At 44.2% G+C, this 17435-nt stretch overlaps 1 protein-coding gene across 2 annotated transcripts; it reads left to right on the plus strand.

Annotated features, from left to right (window-relative positions):
- Nucleotides 1-1408: 1408 nt before the first annotated feature.
- Nucleotides 1409-17235, plus strand: LOC132822739 (acyl-coenzyme A diphosphatase FITM2-like). 2 transcript variants are annotated; one of them, XM_060836027.1, is made up of 3 exons: nt 1532-1619; nt 4661-4791; nt 15838-17235. In XM_060836027.1, exons 2-3 carry the CDS (start codon nt 4757-4759, stop codon nt 16436-16438), a joined length of 636 nt encoding a protein of 211 aa, XP_060692010.1. In that variant the 5' UTR covers nt 1532-1619; nt 4661-4756; the 3' UTR covers nt 16439-17235. The 2 variants fall into 2 exon arrangements, with proteins under 2 accessions (XP_060692009.1, XP_060692010.1); XM_060836026.1 differs by lacking the exon at nt 4661-4791 and having other exon boundaries at nt 1409-1619; nt 15838-17234.
- Nucleotides 17236-17435: the final 200 nt, after the last annotated feature.

Raw genomic sequence — 17435 nt, forward strand, 5'->3', positions numbered from 1 at the left:
CCCAAAATCAAATGTCTCCGCCAGTCATCTTAACCCCAAGAAAAAGTCCAATACAATTCACCCGTTCTCGAACTGCCAAATTAAATTGATACCGTCTCAGATTTAGAGGAGGCTTGAAATCGTAACATTCCTTAACTAAATACATCAATTCCTGAAAAGCTTTAGAATCTGTTCCCTTAGGATCAGGCTCCTAATACCTGAAAATGCTGCAGGTCCACATGCAGTCAGAAAATTTACTCATTGCTTTTCATCTGCCCCAATATAATATGTTTGGAAAAAATATTGCATTCTTTCCACAAACTGGACCCAGTCTTTGACATCAGGATCTAATGAGTCCACCTTCGCAAATAAAGGCATTTTGCCAGAAATGCTTACCCCTACTCAAAGATGACAGTTGCAAGTACATTTTCTTTAGGAGTGTACTGTTTTCTCTTGTCACCACTGAAATAACTCCATTGTATCATATCACCAGGTCACTCTTTATTTACACGTGCACAGCATATGAACTCTGACCAGTTAGCTCAAGCCAGTCCCTCGAATGAGGAGAATCTCCGAGATTCCTTTTTATACCTGCCAGCCAGGACTTCCTGATTTACTTTCATGTTAACAGCCCCAAATAGAGAACTCATACTCAATAAGATCAACCCTGGCTAACCTCTTTCCATCAGGACACGTGTTTAGGTTGGAATTATCTCCCTATGCGTTTCTGCTTTGTTACTTCACTTCCCTCCTTTAAGTCACTCTAGCGTTCCTCTTTGACCTAACCTTAGGGCATCTTATCTTGTCATGTAGTTCAGTGTTATACTTTGCTGCAAAATTGGGCTGTTTATGTGTTAAAAGCATCATAGAAGTATAGGTTACTGCAGTTGGTTGGGTTGTATGCCATCTTTGATGAATACATCTCTCATTCATACATGATTTGGAGGTGCCCGTGTTGGACTGGGCTGTACAGAGTTAAAAATCACACAACACCAGATTTAGTCCAACAGGTTTAATTGGAAGCACTAACTTTCGGAGCACCGCTCCTTTATTAGGTGGTCGACAACCATTAGTGCTTCCAAATAAACCTGTTGGATTATAACCTCATTCATACGATAATTGACAGTCAAACACAGGAATGTGAATCTGGACTGGTCTCAACAGCGAATTGTAATGTAGAAGGTCGGGCTGCTTTTGGCCAATCCAGTCGAGTGGGTCGGATTCTTTTAACCAATCCAGTGCAGCGGGTGGGACTTATCCCCAGACTATTCAACTTGATGGGCGGAGCCTGAGGTCTCCAGTACCTGCAATAGGCTGGCACGTTCTCATCAAACCAGAGGAAATGGGCGGGGTTGGATATCACCAATCAGGGGCCGTGATGGGTGACGGGACTCACCAATCAGGTGGCAATAGGTGAGGGATGGTCATCACCAATCAGGGGCAGTGAGCGGAGGCCGCCTTCCCCGGGTGAAGATGTCGTTTGATGGCGTCGTGCGGTCTTTAACGGCCCTTCATCGGGCCTGCCTGTACCGGTATGGGGCGCCAATCCTCGCTCTCATCACCCTGGGGGGCTCGCTGCTGAAAGCGAACCAACCCCTGGCCGACTCCTACTTCTCTGACCGGCGGAATGCCCTGAATATGTGAGTACCGAAGGCCCCGGGCTACGGCTGTCACCCAGTGCGCGTGCCCCAGCGGCGGTTATGGTTTGACTCTTCGTCTCCCGGGCGGGTAGCCGCGAGCTGAGCCCAGCCCAGCCTGAGTGACAGCAGTGAGAAGGAGGTGGGCGATCCCACTGTAAATGGGAGGAATCGTCTCTGATTAGTGTTTTTATGTTATCGCAAAGTGATTGTCTTAGCCTCCTGCTCCTAACATGCTGCTAAGATCATGGTAATGGATGTTAGACAAGAACAGCAGTGGGCTGAGCTCTGATGTCTTCAGTGACCGAATAGCTGGCTGATAATTACAGGGGCGAGGTCTGAATTGTTGCTGACCTTGCTCAGAAGATCATTTTTGACCTGTTTAGCCTGCTCCGTCGTTCGTTTCGATCATGACTCATTTTTGCGCAGAGAACTCTGGAGAAACTCAGCAGGACGAGCAGCATCTGTGGGGAAAGAGTTAATTGTTTCCAATCTGGTATGACTGTTAGCAGGGCAGTTTCAAAATTGATTTAGATTTCCTGCATCCTCGGTACTTTTCCTCTTACCGGGTCTCGGCTGCACTTCTCTGCCTACTCCCCATATCCTTTGTAAAATTAGATTAGATTACTTACAGTGTGGAACAGGCCCTTCGGCCCAACAAGTCCACACCGACCCGCCGAAGCGCAACCCACCCATACCCCTACATTTACCCCTTACCTAACACTATGGGCAGTTTAGCATGGCCAATTCACCTGACTCGCACATCTTTGGACTGTGGGAGGAAACCGGAGCACCCGGAGGAAACCCACGCAGACACGGGGAGAATGTGCAAACTCCACACAGTGAGTCGCCTGAGTCGGGAATTGAACCCGGGTCTCAGGCTCTCAGGTCTCAGGTGAGACAGCAGTGCTAACCACTGTGCCACCGTGCTGCCCACAACCATCTACAGGCCAAAAATCTATGAGCAGCTTAAAAGTATTTCGTGATGCAGACTCTCAAGGTGAAAAATTCTAAAGATTTATAACCCTTTGATAATGAAATTTCTCTTTGTCTGAGGCTTTACCCTCAAATTATGCCCCATGTTTTAGATTCCCTGACCAATGATCTCTTGGCATCTGTGCTTTCAAACCTCCTTGAAATCTTGTATGTATCAACAAAAGCATCTATCATTCTTCTAAACACCAAAGAATGATAGATTTTGCAACTTTTTCATATTTCTGGCTAGTTCACCCACATTCTACATTTTCCCTGATCAACTTGTTTGTAGTTTAGTTTTTAGTTTTGTTAGTTTTTAAAAGACACTTTGAAATATTCTCTATAATATTTATTTCCCATCATTCTTACCTTATAAAAATGTCTCTACATTAGCGATTAGATCTAATTAATTTGTCTCTGGTTTTGCCACTAAACATAGGAACAAAGCCATTCCGACCTTCAAACCTGCTGGGCCAATCAGTATGACCGTGGCTGATAATCCAGCTGGATACCTTGTTCCTGCTTTTTCATCCTGTCCTTTGATCTCTCTTGACCTAATATCTATCTACACCTTTCTTGAAAGATCATATAGCAGATGATTGTGCATTCAGACAAGAAACCTTTTGAAGTTATTTGTTTTATCTCTTCCTGAGGAAGAGGTGAGTTAGAGAAGGAAATATTTTCCATTTATCCATGCTGCTTTTTGATGTGGAAAGCTCGTGCATGACTCAGAGCTAGTGTGGAGGAAAGTGGTACAAGTGCACCAATTGCTGTTGAGATGTATCACCATATATCTCCATGTTAGGTAATGCTTAAAGGAAATGCGTTAATTCCAAACAAGCTGGAGGAAAGTGTATTATTTTCTGTGGAGTGTTACTGTTTCCTTTATTGAAGGTTTCTATTATTTGGATCCTCATTGCCCAAAAAATGCTGGATTTTGTTTTGGATGTGATTGCTGTTGACAAGACCAACATTTGTCCCAAATTGTCTTGTAGCAGTGATTTGCATTCTTGAACTGCTGCAGTCCATATGGTATAACTATACATGGGGTTGTTACGAAGGGACCTTGTTGCTTTTGACCTCGTAATATTGGAGGATATACTCCCAAGTCAGTGTGACATGTCCCTTGGGAGGGGAACCTCCAGAAAATGATGCTTGCTTTCTAGTGGTAAGAGGTCACTGTTTGGAAGTAGTTTTGCAACAATTGGTGTTTGGCTTATCTGAGCAGTAGTTCTTTGTTTTCTCCCACCTGTCTTTCCTGAAAAGTGATATAAAATTTGGCAGCTTCCAATCTGATGTTGCCCTACCCAAACCTTAGAAATATTGGAGGGGTCTGAGCAATTTGCTGCACTACCTCTGGTATATCATGCATTTTACTTCCACTGGTAGTTGGTGGCAGATTGGGTACCGATCAGATTGGCTGGCTGCTTTGTCCTGGATGGTGTTGTTGGAGCCGCATTGATGCTGGCAAGTAGAGAGTATTCCATCACGCTTTTTGACATGTATCTTGTAAATGGTGTTCAGACTTTTGCAGAGTCAGGACATGAATTACTCACCACAGAGTTCCCAGACTCTAACTTACCTTGTAGTTCCAGTGTTTATACAGCTGGTCCAGATAATCTCTGGTCAGTGATAGATCAATGGGATGTCGATGTTAGGGGTTCGGGGTGAGAATCAGGAGAATGGTTAGGCTCTCTTGTTGGTGAAAGTCATGGCAGAGGACTTGTATGGTGCATGTATTATTTGCCACAGCCTAAGTCTGGTTGGTGTCCAGGTTTTGCTGCATATGTGCATAGGTTGCTTCAATATCTGAGGAGTTGCCACTGGAACTTGCTATAATCCAGTTCAGGATCGTTAATATTCTTTAAAAAAAAATCTGAATACCTAGTTAGAGTGAATAGATTTTGCATCTTAAAACAAAAAAAGATTTTATAAAATTAAACAAAACGACTATTAGCTTAATAATATAATTTAGAATTATCTGTGTTATGCATTCAGGTTTACTTATGATTTCTCCCAATAACTCTCTTTGTAAGTTATATTGATCTTAAAGCTATTTATTTCTCTAGGGATGATCCATAACTATACCACAGTCCTTTTGGAAAATCCTCCTCAAGAACAAAAGCACAAGAAATAGGAACAGGACCAGACCATATGGTCCATCAATGATATATAATTTAGTAGCTCCAGACATTCTCAGGTAAAACTTTTATTACAATCTTGTGACTAGATGCCTCACTTCCTTGTTCTAGTGTCTGTTCAATAGTTCTAGGCTAATTCAACAGGTTAGTTTATTTTGTAATAAGACACTATGGGGGCCATTGTAGATCCTCCTAATCACTTCAACCTGGGCAATCTTCCACCTCTTATTCCCCTCAAAATTCAAACAGGGACTAAAGCAAACCACATGAGGTCTAAACTGCAAATTGAAACTCTCAGCAAACATAATGTGGGGCTTATAGAGTCATAGTCATAGACATGTACAGCATGGAAACAGACCCTTCGGTCCAACCCGTCCATGCCGAACAGATATCCCAACCCAATCTAGTCCCACCTGTCGATTTCTCCTGCTCCTTGGATGCAGCCTGACCTGCTGTGCTTTTCCAGCACCACACTCTCGACTCTTAGCAAACACCCAGATAATTCAAAACTATCTCCTTGATGATGAAGCCTATTGTGCTGTCCTCAAACCTTTAAATTAATATCTCTCTCTTATAATTTCCTTTTTGATCTGATTTGAGTAAATGGGTTTTCCAGTCTTTCAATGTTTACTCAATGCACTTAAACTAATTTAGTGACTATATTAAACAAACACAGGTTTTTTTTTGTTTTCTGGCAGTCTCTAAATTCCAACATTTTAGTTATCATCTTAACCAGCTGTTGACCCCTCAAGGAAATATGGCTGCTAACTTGCTTTAGTTGCAATTATCCCTTTATCTACATAAACTTTACTTTCTAGAGCTAAAACATATATACAAAAACACATGAATCATGGAATGAGTAATGGCAACAAACTGAACATTGTGCAAGTATCAGTGAACATGTTTACTTTTAACCTTATCATGGTGGGAAAGGCATTGATGAAGCAGCATAAGATGTCTAGGCCTAGGACATTATCCTGAAGAACTCTATAATAATTGCCTGGAGTTGCAGTCTTTGGTCTGCGCCACCTTTATGCTTGTTAGAACCCCAAACAATGGTGTGTTTTGCCCGATTCCAATTAACTTCAATTTTAGAAGGGCTTCTTAAAGTAATGCTTGGTTAAATGCAGCCTTGATGTCAACAGTGGTTTTCTCCACTTCACCTCTGTTATTCATTTCTTTTCTCCATATTTAGACAGAGGCTTTTATAAGATCTGGAACAATGTGGCTCTGATGGAATCCAAGTAGTATTAGTGAGCAGGTTTATTTCTGTGTTAGCCTGCTTGATGGCACTGTCAATGATAGTTGCTATCACTTTAAGAGCAAGCTGATGGAGCTGAAATTGGTAGGGTTGCTTTTTGTGATCAGAACTTGTCTGGGCAATTTTTCACATTGATGCTTAGATCCCAGTGTTGAAGCTGTATTGAAACAGCTTGGTGATGGATGTGGTTAGTTCTGGAGCAAAAGTCTTCAGAATGACAACTGGGTTTTTGTCAGAGCTTATAGCCTTTGCAGTGTCCAAATTATTTGGCAATTTTCCTATAGTAAAATAAAGTTGCCATAGAGCTGCTATCTCAGATGCAGATGACTGGTGGCAGGTTTAACCTGAGGATTGCCATGCCTCAGGTGAGGGGCGAGGTTGAGAAAGCGAGACATTCATGGTACCCTTGTGGTACTGAAGCTGTACCTGTACTGTTGACATTACTGCGCTGTAACCAGCTGTCCAGCCAACTGAGTTAATTGACCCTAATACCATGTGAAATGAATTACTTTGGCTACTGTGATTCTGGGAATCTTGGGAAGAGGCTAAAGTGGGTCATTCGCTTAGTACTTCTGGCAGAAGATGAATTTTCGCACTGATGGGCAGCCCTTCCACATTATCAGGAGAATGAGATGGTTTCAGATACAATCAGTAGTTATTTGTTTCATTGTCCTTGAATATTCATGACTGAATGTAGCAGGGCTGAAGAGTTTTGATCTGTAGAGTTAGTTGTGGGATCTCATGTTCATCACATCTTGCTTCTGTTGTTTAGCACTGGTATAATCCTATGTGTAACTTTACCAGAATTGATGCCTCATTTTTAGCAATGCCTAGTTCTGTTCCTCACATGACCTCCTGCATGTGTCATTGAACCATTATTGAGCCCATGGTGTGACGGTAGTGGAAGAGTGAGATTGCAGACTGCTGAATGATATTCAGCTACTGCTCATGGCTGCCAGTGCCTGAAGGATTGCAATTGATTAGGTCCATTCTGAATTTGACCCACTTAATACAGTGGAAGTGCTGCACAATATGACGAGCAGTGCTCTCAATGTGTGGCCTGGGCTTGTGTCCACAAGAACTATGTGGTACTCATTCCACCCAGTATTGTCGCGTGAAAGGCACATTGGTGAGGATGGGCCTAGTACATTTCTATCTCCCATTGGTTCTCCCAACGGTTGCTGTAGGTCCTGTCTGGCAGATATGTGTTCAAGGCTTCTAGCAGGCCCGTCGGTCATCATGCAGCTGCACTTCTCTTGCTGATGGACATTGCAGGCCCCCACCTAAAGTACATTCTGTGCCCTTGCTACCCTGAATGCCTCTTCCAATAATTATTCAGTACAGGCTCTCCTTGATGTTTCAAGGCATGAAAAACATCAGCAGTGGGTTAGAGTCCATGTTGAAGTTCTTGAGTCAGCTCTTCTCCAGCAATTATACATCACAGTGCTACTACCTATAGTAGGTTTATCCTGCCAGTAAAACAGGACATATCCAACGATATTGATGGAGGAGTCTGGAACATTTGTCTTCAAAGTATGATTTTGTGAGTCTGATTGTCAGGCTGGAGGATAGCTCTCCAATTCCGATGCAAATTCCCTGATGTTAGTAAAGAAGTTTTGCATGGTTGACTGAATATGGTTAGTGCTGAAAATGTGCTGCTGGAAAAGTGCAGCAGGTTAGGCAGCATCCAGGGAGCAGGAGAATCGACGTTTTGGGCATGAGCCCTTCAAGAATCAATGTGTGATCTGGGCTTGTGTCCACAATGACTATGAATATGGTTAGTAGTTGTTTCTGATGCCTTGTTTGATTCATCCATAGTGCAAATATCACAGAACAGGTTTCAGTGCATGATGTCTTATTTTCCTCCTGGACTTTGTTGTATCGTATATGATATAACTAACAACTTTTATTTGTATAGCAACTTTAACACAGTAAAATTCTTGAGTGTAATCAGATGTAAATTGATACTGAGCCAAAGAAAGTGATGGTAGAACAGGCGCCAAGAACTTTGACAAAATCATAGGAGATGAGGATTCTCTGAATGGAGAAAAGTTATGATCATCTAGCTTCTTTTTCTGACCTCCATGCTATTGTAAATTGTGTGCATTTCCTCGAGAACCTTAGCTCCCTCCCTTTAAAAATCTTCATACTTTCTCAAAAAATAGCTACTGTTTACCCTTCAGTTCTTGCAAACCGCTCCAAAACCCTTGACCCTATTGCTCAACAAGTCCATTTCCAACTCTCTGAATTTCTCAATTCTAGCATTTGTCTGTATCATAGACCTCATTTTATGAAATGACATTCAGAGTGTGAACATAATGTATTCTCCCTGTTTATTACTGACTTATGAGTCTTCGTCTGAAAAGCTACAATAATCAAAATCCTCTCCTGAGGCACCTCTGGTGTTTAGCTCAGTGACACCTTTGTTTTTGTTTGGGTCATCTCTTTGGGAACAAGACATCTCCAAAAATTGGTTCTTTTTCCATTCCTGTGCTATTCTAAGGATCTGTCCTTGGCTGTCCAGTTCCTCATTTACAATTCTCTTTCATAATACCTTCAGCAGACTGGGGTCATTTTTCACACATAAACTGAAGATATCCGGCTCGGTCTCTCCACATATCTTGAAGCCTGCACTACTTTGATTCATATTGTTTAATGACCACCTGGATTTTAGGGAAACAATTATTTATTAAGTATCAAGACGGGAGCCAACTCTTCAATCTGTCAAACTCCAATCCTATTGTCACTGATTCTGTCCATGTTCCTAACCACTTGTCAGGCTGAATGAGACTGTTCACAACCTTTAGGGTGGTGTGTGAGTCACAGCTGAATTTCCTAATCTCCTATCTGTGACATTGTAAAGATTACTTTGTTCAAACTAGGTCATTTGGCCCAATTTTTGTCCTCCTACCTTTCTATCTGCTGCTGATACCTTAATCGTGTTATCTTCTCCAGACTACATTGACTGAGTGCTATCACAGCGTTCTGTTCCCATCCTCCTGAAAATCAGTTCATCCAAAATTCTGCATTTGTTATTTGCAAAAACCAAGTACTATTCAATTGACTCTCATCATCACTCCTCTTTGTTAACTGCATTGGCATCTGTCTACCAACACTTAAAATTCAAAGTTCTCTTCTCTGTTTAGATTTCTCCAGACCGTACCTTCCTCTGTCTCAAATCTTCTGCTGAACTGCAGCTCTATCCTCCCCCACCAAGGAACATCCCAACCTATTACTGCTTTATGCCTTTTACTCGACCATTAGTGGCTATTCCTTTTATGTATGTAAACTGGAGTTTTCTTTGTAGACCAGTGTACCCGTAACCACCTTCTCATCATTTAAGATACTTACTAAAACCAATTTTAAAAAAATCATTTGTCCTCTTTCTGCAAGGTTGCATGGCATTTGCTTTTAGTTTTTTAACCACGGCATGGTGGCTCAGTGGTTAGCACTGCTGCCTCACAGCACCAGGATGCCAGGTTCAATTCTGTCTGTGTGGAATTTGCATATTCTCCCTATGTATGCATGGGTTTCCTCCCACAGTCCAAAGATGTGCAGGTCAGGTGAATTGGCCATGCTAAATTGCCCATGGTGTTAGGTGCATTAGTCAGAGGGGAAATGGGTCTGGGTGGGTTACTCTTCGGAGGGTCGGTGTGGACTTGTTGGGCTGATGGGCCTGTTTCCACACTGTAGGGAATCTAATCTAATGTTGTGGTTCTGTTCGCCGAGCTGGAAGTTTTTGCTGCAAACGTTTCGTTCCCTGGCTAGGGAACATCATCAGTGCTATTGGAGCCTCCTGTGAAGCGCTGCTTTGATGTTTCTTCTGGTATTTATAGTGGTTTGTTCTTGCCGCTTCCGGGTGTCAGTTTCAGCTGTAGTGGTTTGTATGTGGGGTTCAGGTCGATGTGTCTGTTGATGGATGTTCTTGCCGTTTCCGGGTGTCAGTTTCAGCTGTAGTGGTTTGTATATGGGGTCCAGGTCTATGTGTCTGTTAATGGAGTTTGTGGATGAATGCCATGCCTCTAGGAATTCCCTGGCTGTTCTCTGTCTGGCTTGAGTAAAAAATGAGGTCTGCAGATGCTGGAGATCACAGCTGCAAATGTGTTGCTGGTCAAAGCACAGCAGGCCAGGCAGCATCTCAGGAATAGAGAATTCGACGTTTCGAGCATAAGCCCTTCATCAGGAATAAGAGAGAGAGAGAGCCAAGCAGGCTAAGATAAAAGGTAGGGAGGAGGGACTAGGGGAGGGGCGATGGAGGTGGGATAGGTGGAAGGAGGTCAAGGTGAGGGTGATAGGCTGGAGTGGGGTGGGGGCGGAGAGGTCAGGAAGAGGATTGCAGGTTAGGAGGGCGGTGCTGAGTTGAGGGAACCGACTGAGACAAGGTGGGGGGAGGGGAAATGAGGAAACTGGAGAAATCTGAATTCATACCTTGTGGTTGGAGGGTTCCCAGGCGGAAGATGAGGCGCTCCTCCTCCAGCCGTCGTGTAGTTGTATTCTGCCGGTGGAGGAGTCCAAGGACCTGCATGTCCTCGGTGGAGTGGGAGGGAGAGTTAAAGTGTTGAGCCACGGGGTGATTGGGTTGGTTGGTTTGGGCGGCCCGGAGGTGTTCTCTGAAGCGTTCCGCAAGTAAGCGGCCTGTCTCACCAATATAGAGGAGGCCACATCGGGTGCAGCGGATGCAATAGATGATGTGTGTGGAGGTACAGGTGAACTTGTGGCGGATATGGAAGGATCCCTTGGGGCCTTGGAGGGAAGTGAGTGTGGAGGTGTGGGCGCAAGTTTTACATTTCCTGCGGTTGCAGGGGAAGGTGCCGGGGGTGGAGGTTGGGTTGGTGGGGCGTGTGGATCTGACGAGGGAGTCACGAAGGGAGTGGTCCTTGCGGAACGCTGATAGGGGAGGGGAGGGAAATATATCCTTGGTGGTGGGGTCCGTTTGGAGGTGGCAGAAATGGCGGCGGATGATACGTTGTATGCGCAGGTTGGTGGGGTGGTAGGTGAGAACCAGTGGGGTTCTGTCTTGGTGGCGGTTGGAGGAGCGGGGCTCAAGGGCGGAGGAGCGGGAAGTGGAGGAGATGCGGTGGAGGGCATCGTCGATCACGTCTGGGGGGAATCTGCGGTCCTTGAAGAAGGAGGCCATCTGGGCTGTGCGGTGTTGGAATTGGTCCTCCTGGGAGCAGATGCGGTGGGGACGAAGGAATTGGGAATATGGGATGGCGTTTTTACAGGGGGCAGGGTGGGAGGAGGTGTAGTCCAGGTAGCTGTGGGAGTCAGTCGGTTTATAATAGATGTCTGTGTTGAGTCGGTCGCCCAAGATAGAAATGGAAAGGTCTAGGAAGGGGAGGGAGGAGTCTGAGACAGTTCAGGTGAATTTGAGGTCGGGATGGAAGGGGTTAGTAAAGTTGATGAACTGTTCAACCTCCTCGTGGGAGCACGAGGCAGCGCCGATACAGTCATCGATATAGCGGAGGAAAAGGTGGGGGGTGGTGCCAGTGTAGTTGCGGAAGATGGACTGTTCCACATATCCTACGAAGAGGCAGGCATAGCTGGGGCCCATGCGGGTGCCCATGGCAACTGGCATAGCTGGGGCCCATGCGGGTGCCCATGGCAACTGGCATAGCTGGGGCCCATGCGGGTGCCCACTATGGAATCCCCAACGCCTTATTTTCACTATGGAATCCCCAACGCCTTATTTTCACTATGGAACTCATAGTCCCACAACCCCGCACCGCCCGTTTCTACCTCCTGCCCAAAATCCACAAACCTGCCTGCCCCGGCCGACCCATTGTCTCAGCCTGCTCCTGCCCCACCGAACTCATCTCCCAATACCTCGACACGGTCCTGTCCCCTTTAGTCCAAGAACTCCCCACCTACGTTCGGGACACCACCCACGCCCTCCACCTCCTCCAGGATGTTCGCTTCCCCGGTCCCCAACGCCTTATTTTCACTATGGACATCCAGTCCCTGTACACCTCCATCCCCCATCACGAAGGACTCAAAGCCCTCCGCTTCTTCCTTTCCCGCCGCACCAACCAGTACCCTTCCACTGACACCCTCCTTCGACTGACTGAACTGGTCCTCACCCTGAATAACTTCTCTTTTCAATCCTCCCACTTCCTCCAAACTAAAGGAGTTGCCATGGGCACCCGCATGGGCCCCAGCTATGCCTGCCTCTTCGTAGGATATGTGGAACAGTCCATCTTCCGCAACTACACTGGCACCACCCCCCACCTTTTCCTCCGCTACATCGATGACTGTATCGGCGCTGCCTCGTGCTCCCACGAGGAGGTTGAACAGTTCATCAACTTTACTAACACCTTCCATCCCGACCTGAAATTCACCTGGACTGTCTCAGACTCCTCCCTCCCCTTCCTAGACCTTTCCATTTCTATCTCGGGCGACCGACTCAACACAGACATCTATTATAAACCGACTGACTCCCACAGCTACCTGGACTACACCTCCTCCCACCCTGCCCCCTGTAAAAACGCCATCCCATATTCCCAATTCCTTCATCTCCGCCGCATCTGCTCCCAGGAGGACCAATTCCAACACCGCACAGCCCAGATGGCCTCCTTCTTCAAGGACCGCAGATTCCCCCCAGACGTGATCGACGATGCCCTCCACCGCATCTCCTCCACTTCCCGCTCCTCCGCCCTTGAGCCCCGCTCCTCCAACCGCCACCAAGACAGAACCCCACTGGTTCTCACCTACCACCCCACCAACCTGCGCATACAACGTATCATCCGCCGCCATTTCCGCCACCTCCAAACGGACCCCACCACCAAGGATATATTTCCCTCCCCTCCCCTATCAGCGTTCCGCAAGGACCACTCCCTTCGTGACTCCCTCGTCAGATCCACACGCCCCACCAACCCAACCTCCACCCCCGGCACCTTCCCCAGCAACCGCAGGAAATGTAAAACTTGCGCCCACACCTCCACACTCACTTCCCTCCAAGGCCCCAAGGGATCCTTCCATATCCGCCACAAGTTCACCTGTACCTCCACACACATCATCTATTGCATCCGCTGCACCCGATGTGGCCTCCTCTATATTGGTGAGACAGGCCGCTTACTTGCGGAACGCTTCAGAGAACACCTCCGGGCCGCCCAAACCAACCAACCCAATCACCCCGTGGCTCAACACTTTAACTCTCCCTCCCACTCCACCGAGGACATGCAGGTCCTTGGACTCCTCCACCGGCAGAACACAACTACACGACGGCTGGAGGAGGAGCGCCTCATCTTCCGCATGGGAACCCTCCAACCACAAGGTATGAATTCAGATTTCTCCAGTTTCCTCATTTCCCCTCCCCCCACCTTGTCTCAGTCGGTTCCCTCAACTCAGCACCGCCCTCCTAACCTGCAATCCTCTTCCTGACCTCTCCGCCCCCACCCCACTCCAGCCTATCACCCTCACCTTGACCTCCTTCCACCTATCCCACCTCCATCGCCCCTCCCCCTAGTCCCTCCTCCCTACCTTTTATCTTAGCCTGCTTGGCTCTCTCTCTCTCTTATTCCTGATGAAGGGCTTATGCTCAACGTCGAATTCTCTATTCCTGAGATGCTGCCTGGCCTGCTGTGCTTTGACCAGCAACACATTTGCAGCTCTGTCTGGCTTGTCCTATGATGGTAGTGGTTTCCCAGTCAAATTCATGTTCCTGGTTGTCTGAGTGTATGGCTACTAGGGATAGCTGGTCGTGTCGTTTTGTGGCTAGCTGATGTTCATGGATGCGGATTGTTAGCTGTCTTCCTGTTTGTCCTATATAGTGTTTTGTGCAGTCCTTGCAAGGACTGCACAAAACACTATATAGGACAAACAGGAAGACAGCTAACAATCCGCATCCATGAACATCAGCTAGCCACAAAACGACACGACCAGCTATCCCTAGTAGCCATACACTCAGACAACCAGGAACATGAATTTGACTGGGAAAACACTACCATCATAGGACAAGCCAGACAGAGAACAGCCAGGGAATTCCTAGAGGCATGGCATTCATCCACAAACTCCATTAACAGACACATCGACCTGGACCCCACATACAAACCACTACAGCTGAAACTGACACCCGGAAGTGGCAAGAACAAACCACTATAAATACCGGAAGAAACATCAAAGCAGCGCTTCACAGGAGGCTCCAATAGCACTGATGATGTTCCCTAGCCAGGGAACGAAACGTTTGCAGCAAAAACTTCCAGCTCGGCGAACAGAACCACAACAACGGACACCCGAGCTACAAATCTTCAACCAGACTTTAAATCTAATCTAATCTTTGGCAGTGTCCATTTTTATGTTGTGCATTGTTGCCAAACTAAGTGACAGAATATTGTCCTTTAGGACAGATGGACAGCAGATTCCTGTGACTGTTCTTATTGAACCTCTAATGTAATTTAGTTGTGTATAATGTTGTTGACAAGCTATGGCATCGAAGCAAACTAGGTTGGTCTGGAACCTGAACATTAATTGATGAGTAATGATCCATGCTTTTCAGTCTATTCAGTCAGTAAAATAATAACATCTCCATAATTGATTTTATAGACTAGACTCTATAAAATCAGTACAAAAGTTATTCAACCCTTAATTCTGGGCTAGTATTTTTCTTTGATCAATGCAAGTGTATTTCCACTGCCCCACATTCTCCCTATAATTTTGATTCTACCAAATAACTATTTAAAAAAATGTTGGTGTAGTGGATCGTGAAGAAGATTCACTCAGTACAGTGATCAAGATCAGATGGGTCAAGAAGTGGCAGATAGAGTTTGATTTAGATAAATGTAAGGTGTTGCATTTTGGTAAGGCAAATCAGGGCAGGACTTATACAGTTAATGAGAAGTGTTGCTGAACAAAAGGACCTAGGATGCAGGTACATAGTTCCTTGAAAGTGGAGCCGCACGAAGATAGGGTGGTGAAAAAGCTGTTTGTTAAGCTTGCTTTCATTGGTCAGTGCATTGAGTATAGGAGTTGGAATATCTTGTTGCGGCTGTACAGGACATTGGTGAGGCCACTTTTGGAATACTGCATTCAGTTCTGTTCTCTCTGCTTTGGAAGGATGTTGTGTAACTTGACGTTGCAGAAAAGATTTACAAGGATGTTGCTGGGGCTGGAGGGTTTGAGTTATAGGGAAAGGGAAAGGCTGAATAGTCTAGGGCTTTTCCCCTGGAATGTTGGAGACTGAGGGGTGACCTTATAGAGGCTTATAAAATCATGAGGGGCATGAATAGGATAGATCGCCAAGGTCTTTTCTCCAGGGTAGGGAAATCCAAAACTAGAGCGCATAGTTTAAGCTGAGAGGGGAAAGATATAAAAGGAACCTAAGATGCAACTTTTTCATGCAGGGTGTGGTATATACATAAACTACCAGAGGAAGTGGTGAAGGCTAGTAGAATTACAACATTTAAAAGGCATCTAGATGAGTATATGAATAGGAAGAGTTTAGAGGGATATCTGCCAAATACTGGCAAATGGGACTAGATCAGTTTGGGATAGCTGGTTGGCATGAACAACTCTACAATTCTTTTATTAAAAGTGTTGCTTCAATAAATTTTGCTTCAATAGGTTTGTGATGGGAGTATTTCACATTCATTTATTTGTTGAAGTGTTTAAACTTCCTCTTCGATTCATTAATGCTTTAGAGAGAACTATTAAAATGAGTAATTTAAAAAACCTACCAGGAAAATTTCAGTTATTCTGTAAGTAATTGGGATAATCTGGTTTATAAGAAATACTTTGGTTTATTAACGGAAAACTTCAATAGTTACCACTGACAAAAGCCCTACATTGACAGTTGTGATTATTCAAGACCTATCTTGGAATTCAAGTTATTCACATTTTGTTTTGGCAGGTACTTCGTCAAATTTTCATGGGGTTGGACCGTGGGCCTGCTATTTCCCTTTATTTTCACTTCAAATTACTTTCTTCAAAGGGATGTTCTGTTTGCAGTACGTCGTGTAACTTCATGTCTGGTAGGAACTGGTGTTTGGTTTCTTAGCACAAGGACTTTTCATATTATTGAAAATTTCACAGGTGAGTGCTACGAATCCCAAAATATGACTGTTCTTCATGAACTTGATAACCTATACACCTGCAAGAAAAATGGCCACATTTGGCTTGGCTTTGACATCTCTGGACACTCCTTCTTATTGTCATACTGTGTACTAATTATGACAGAAGAAATAGCTGTCATGAATGAACTTCACAAAGTGGAGCAAAAGCCAGGAAAGGCCATAGCAACAATCATTAAATCACTGTTTATTGCTTTAAATGCCTTGCTTTTGTTGTGGATTTGGATGTTTTTTTGTACTGCAGTGTATTTTCATGATATGCCTCATAAAATAATTGGAACTGCTTTTGGAATTTCTGCCTGGTATGGAACATACAGGTTTTGGTATAAGAAACCTTTTTCTCCTGGATTGCCACCTGAAACTGGGAACAAAAAGGAGTAGTATTCTGAAATCTTCAAGTATTGATGTAATTTTTGCCATTCTTGTATACAAGTTCTAGGCATTATTGAATTTGTATTTTTGCAATGTGATGTACGTGTAAATATTTACTATTCTCCCGACATGAAACTGGCTTATTTGTCGAGCTCCGATTAGAGGAAAGTATTGATATTCAACACCGGTTGTGAAGTGCATCTAATATAATCAGGTTCAAAATGACAATACAAATAATATAACTGAATATAACTTTAAAACGCTAAGGATTTGCTTTTCAATTGTTTCTTCACTGGGGTGGATTTTAAAGTTGTTACCTGCAGTACAGAAAATTAGCTTTCCAATTTCTGTGTCAGTCTAAACCAATGGAAGCAGCTTTATTTTAAATGAGGAACAGTTGTTTGCAGCTTGCATTGCCTTAGCATGTCTGTGTACATATAGTCACATAGCAGCCCAGGTGTAATTACAGAATAATATGTCATGTGGATCTTTATTATATAAGATGCTGGCCATTATTCTTTTTTTAGTTGTTCAACCACAAAGTGTAACAATATTAGCAATTTTTAAAACTTTAGTCTCCTCTATTTTTGTTTAAAATCAAATAATTACATGAATGAGTAGAGCTGGTGGCTATTCTATCCATTTTCTAAAATTTACATTTCTCCGCTTTAATTTTGTTCGTCCATTCTTCATTATTTCTGTTTGCATTATATTAAGTGCAATGTACACTTATCTGTATTTCATCTTTTTCAATCTGAAAATCTGTGATTTTTAAAGCAATTATGTAAGCAATGCCTGTAATCAGTAATTCTATCAATAATCTTATGTCTCCATTGCTTTTTTGGATGTTGTTTAAAAACATTTTGAGTATAAATGTGATTGGAAATATTCACTCACAGTATTTAATATAATAAAAGGCATAATAGATTTAGTTATAATTGCTGCTACTTAGTATAAGTACATACGTCTGCTAAACCCAATATTCAACAGAAGTGTAATCAATTAG

This window comes from Hemiscyllium ocellatum, chromosome 15 (genome assembly GCF_020745735.1).
Source record: "Hemiscyllium ocellatum isolate sHemOce1 chromosome 15, sHemOce1.pat.X.cur, whole genome shotgun sequence".
Classification (NCBI taxonomy): domain Eukaryota; kingdom Metazoa; phylum Chordata; class Chondrichthyes; order Orectolobiformes; family Hemiscylliidae; genus Hemiscyllium; species Hemiscyllium ocellatum.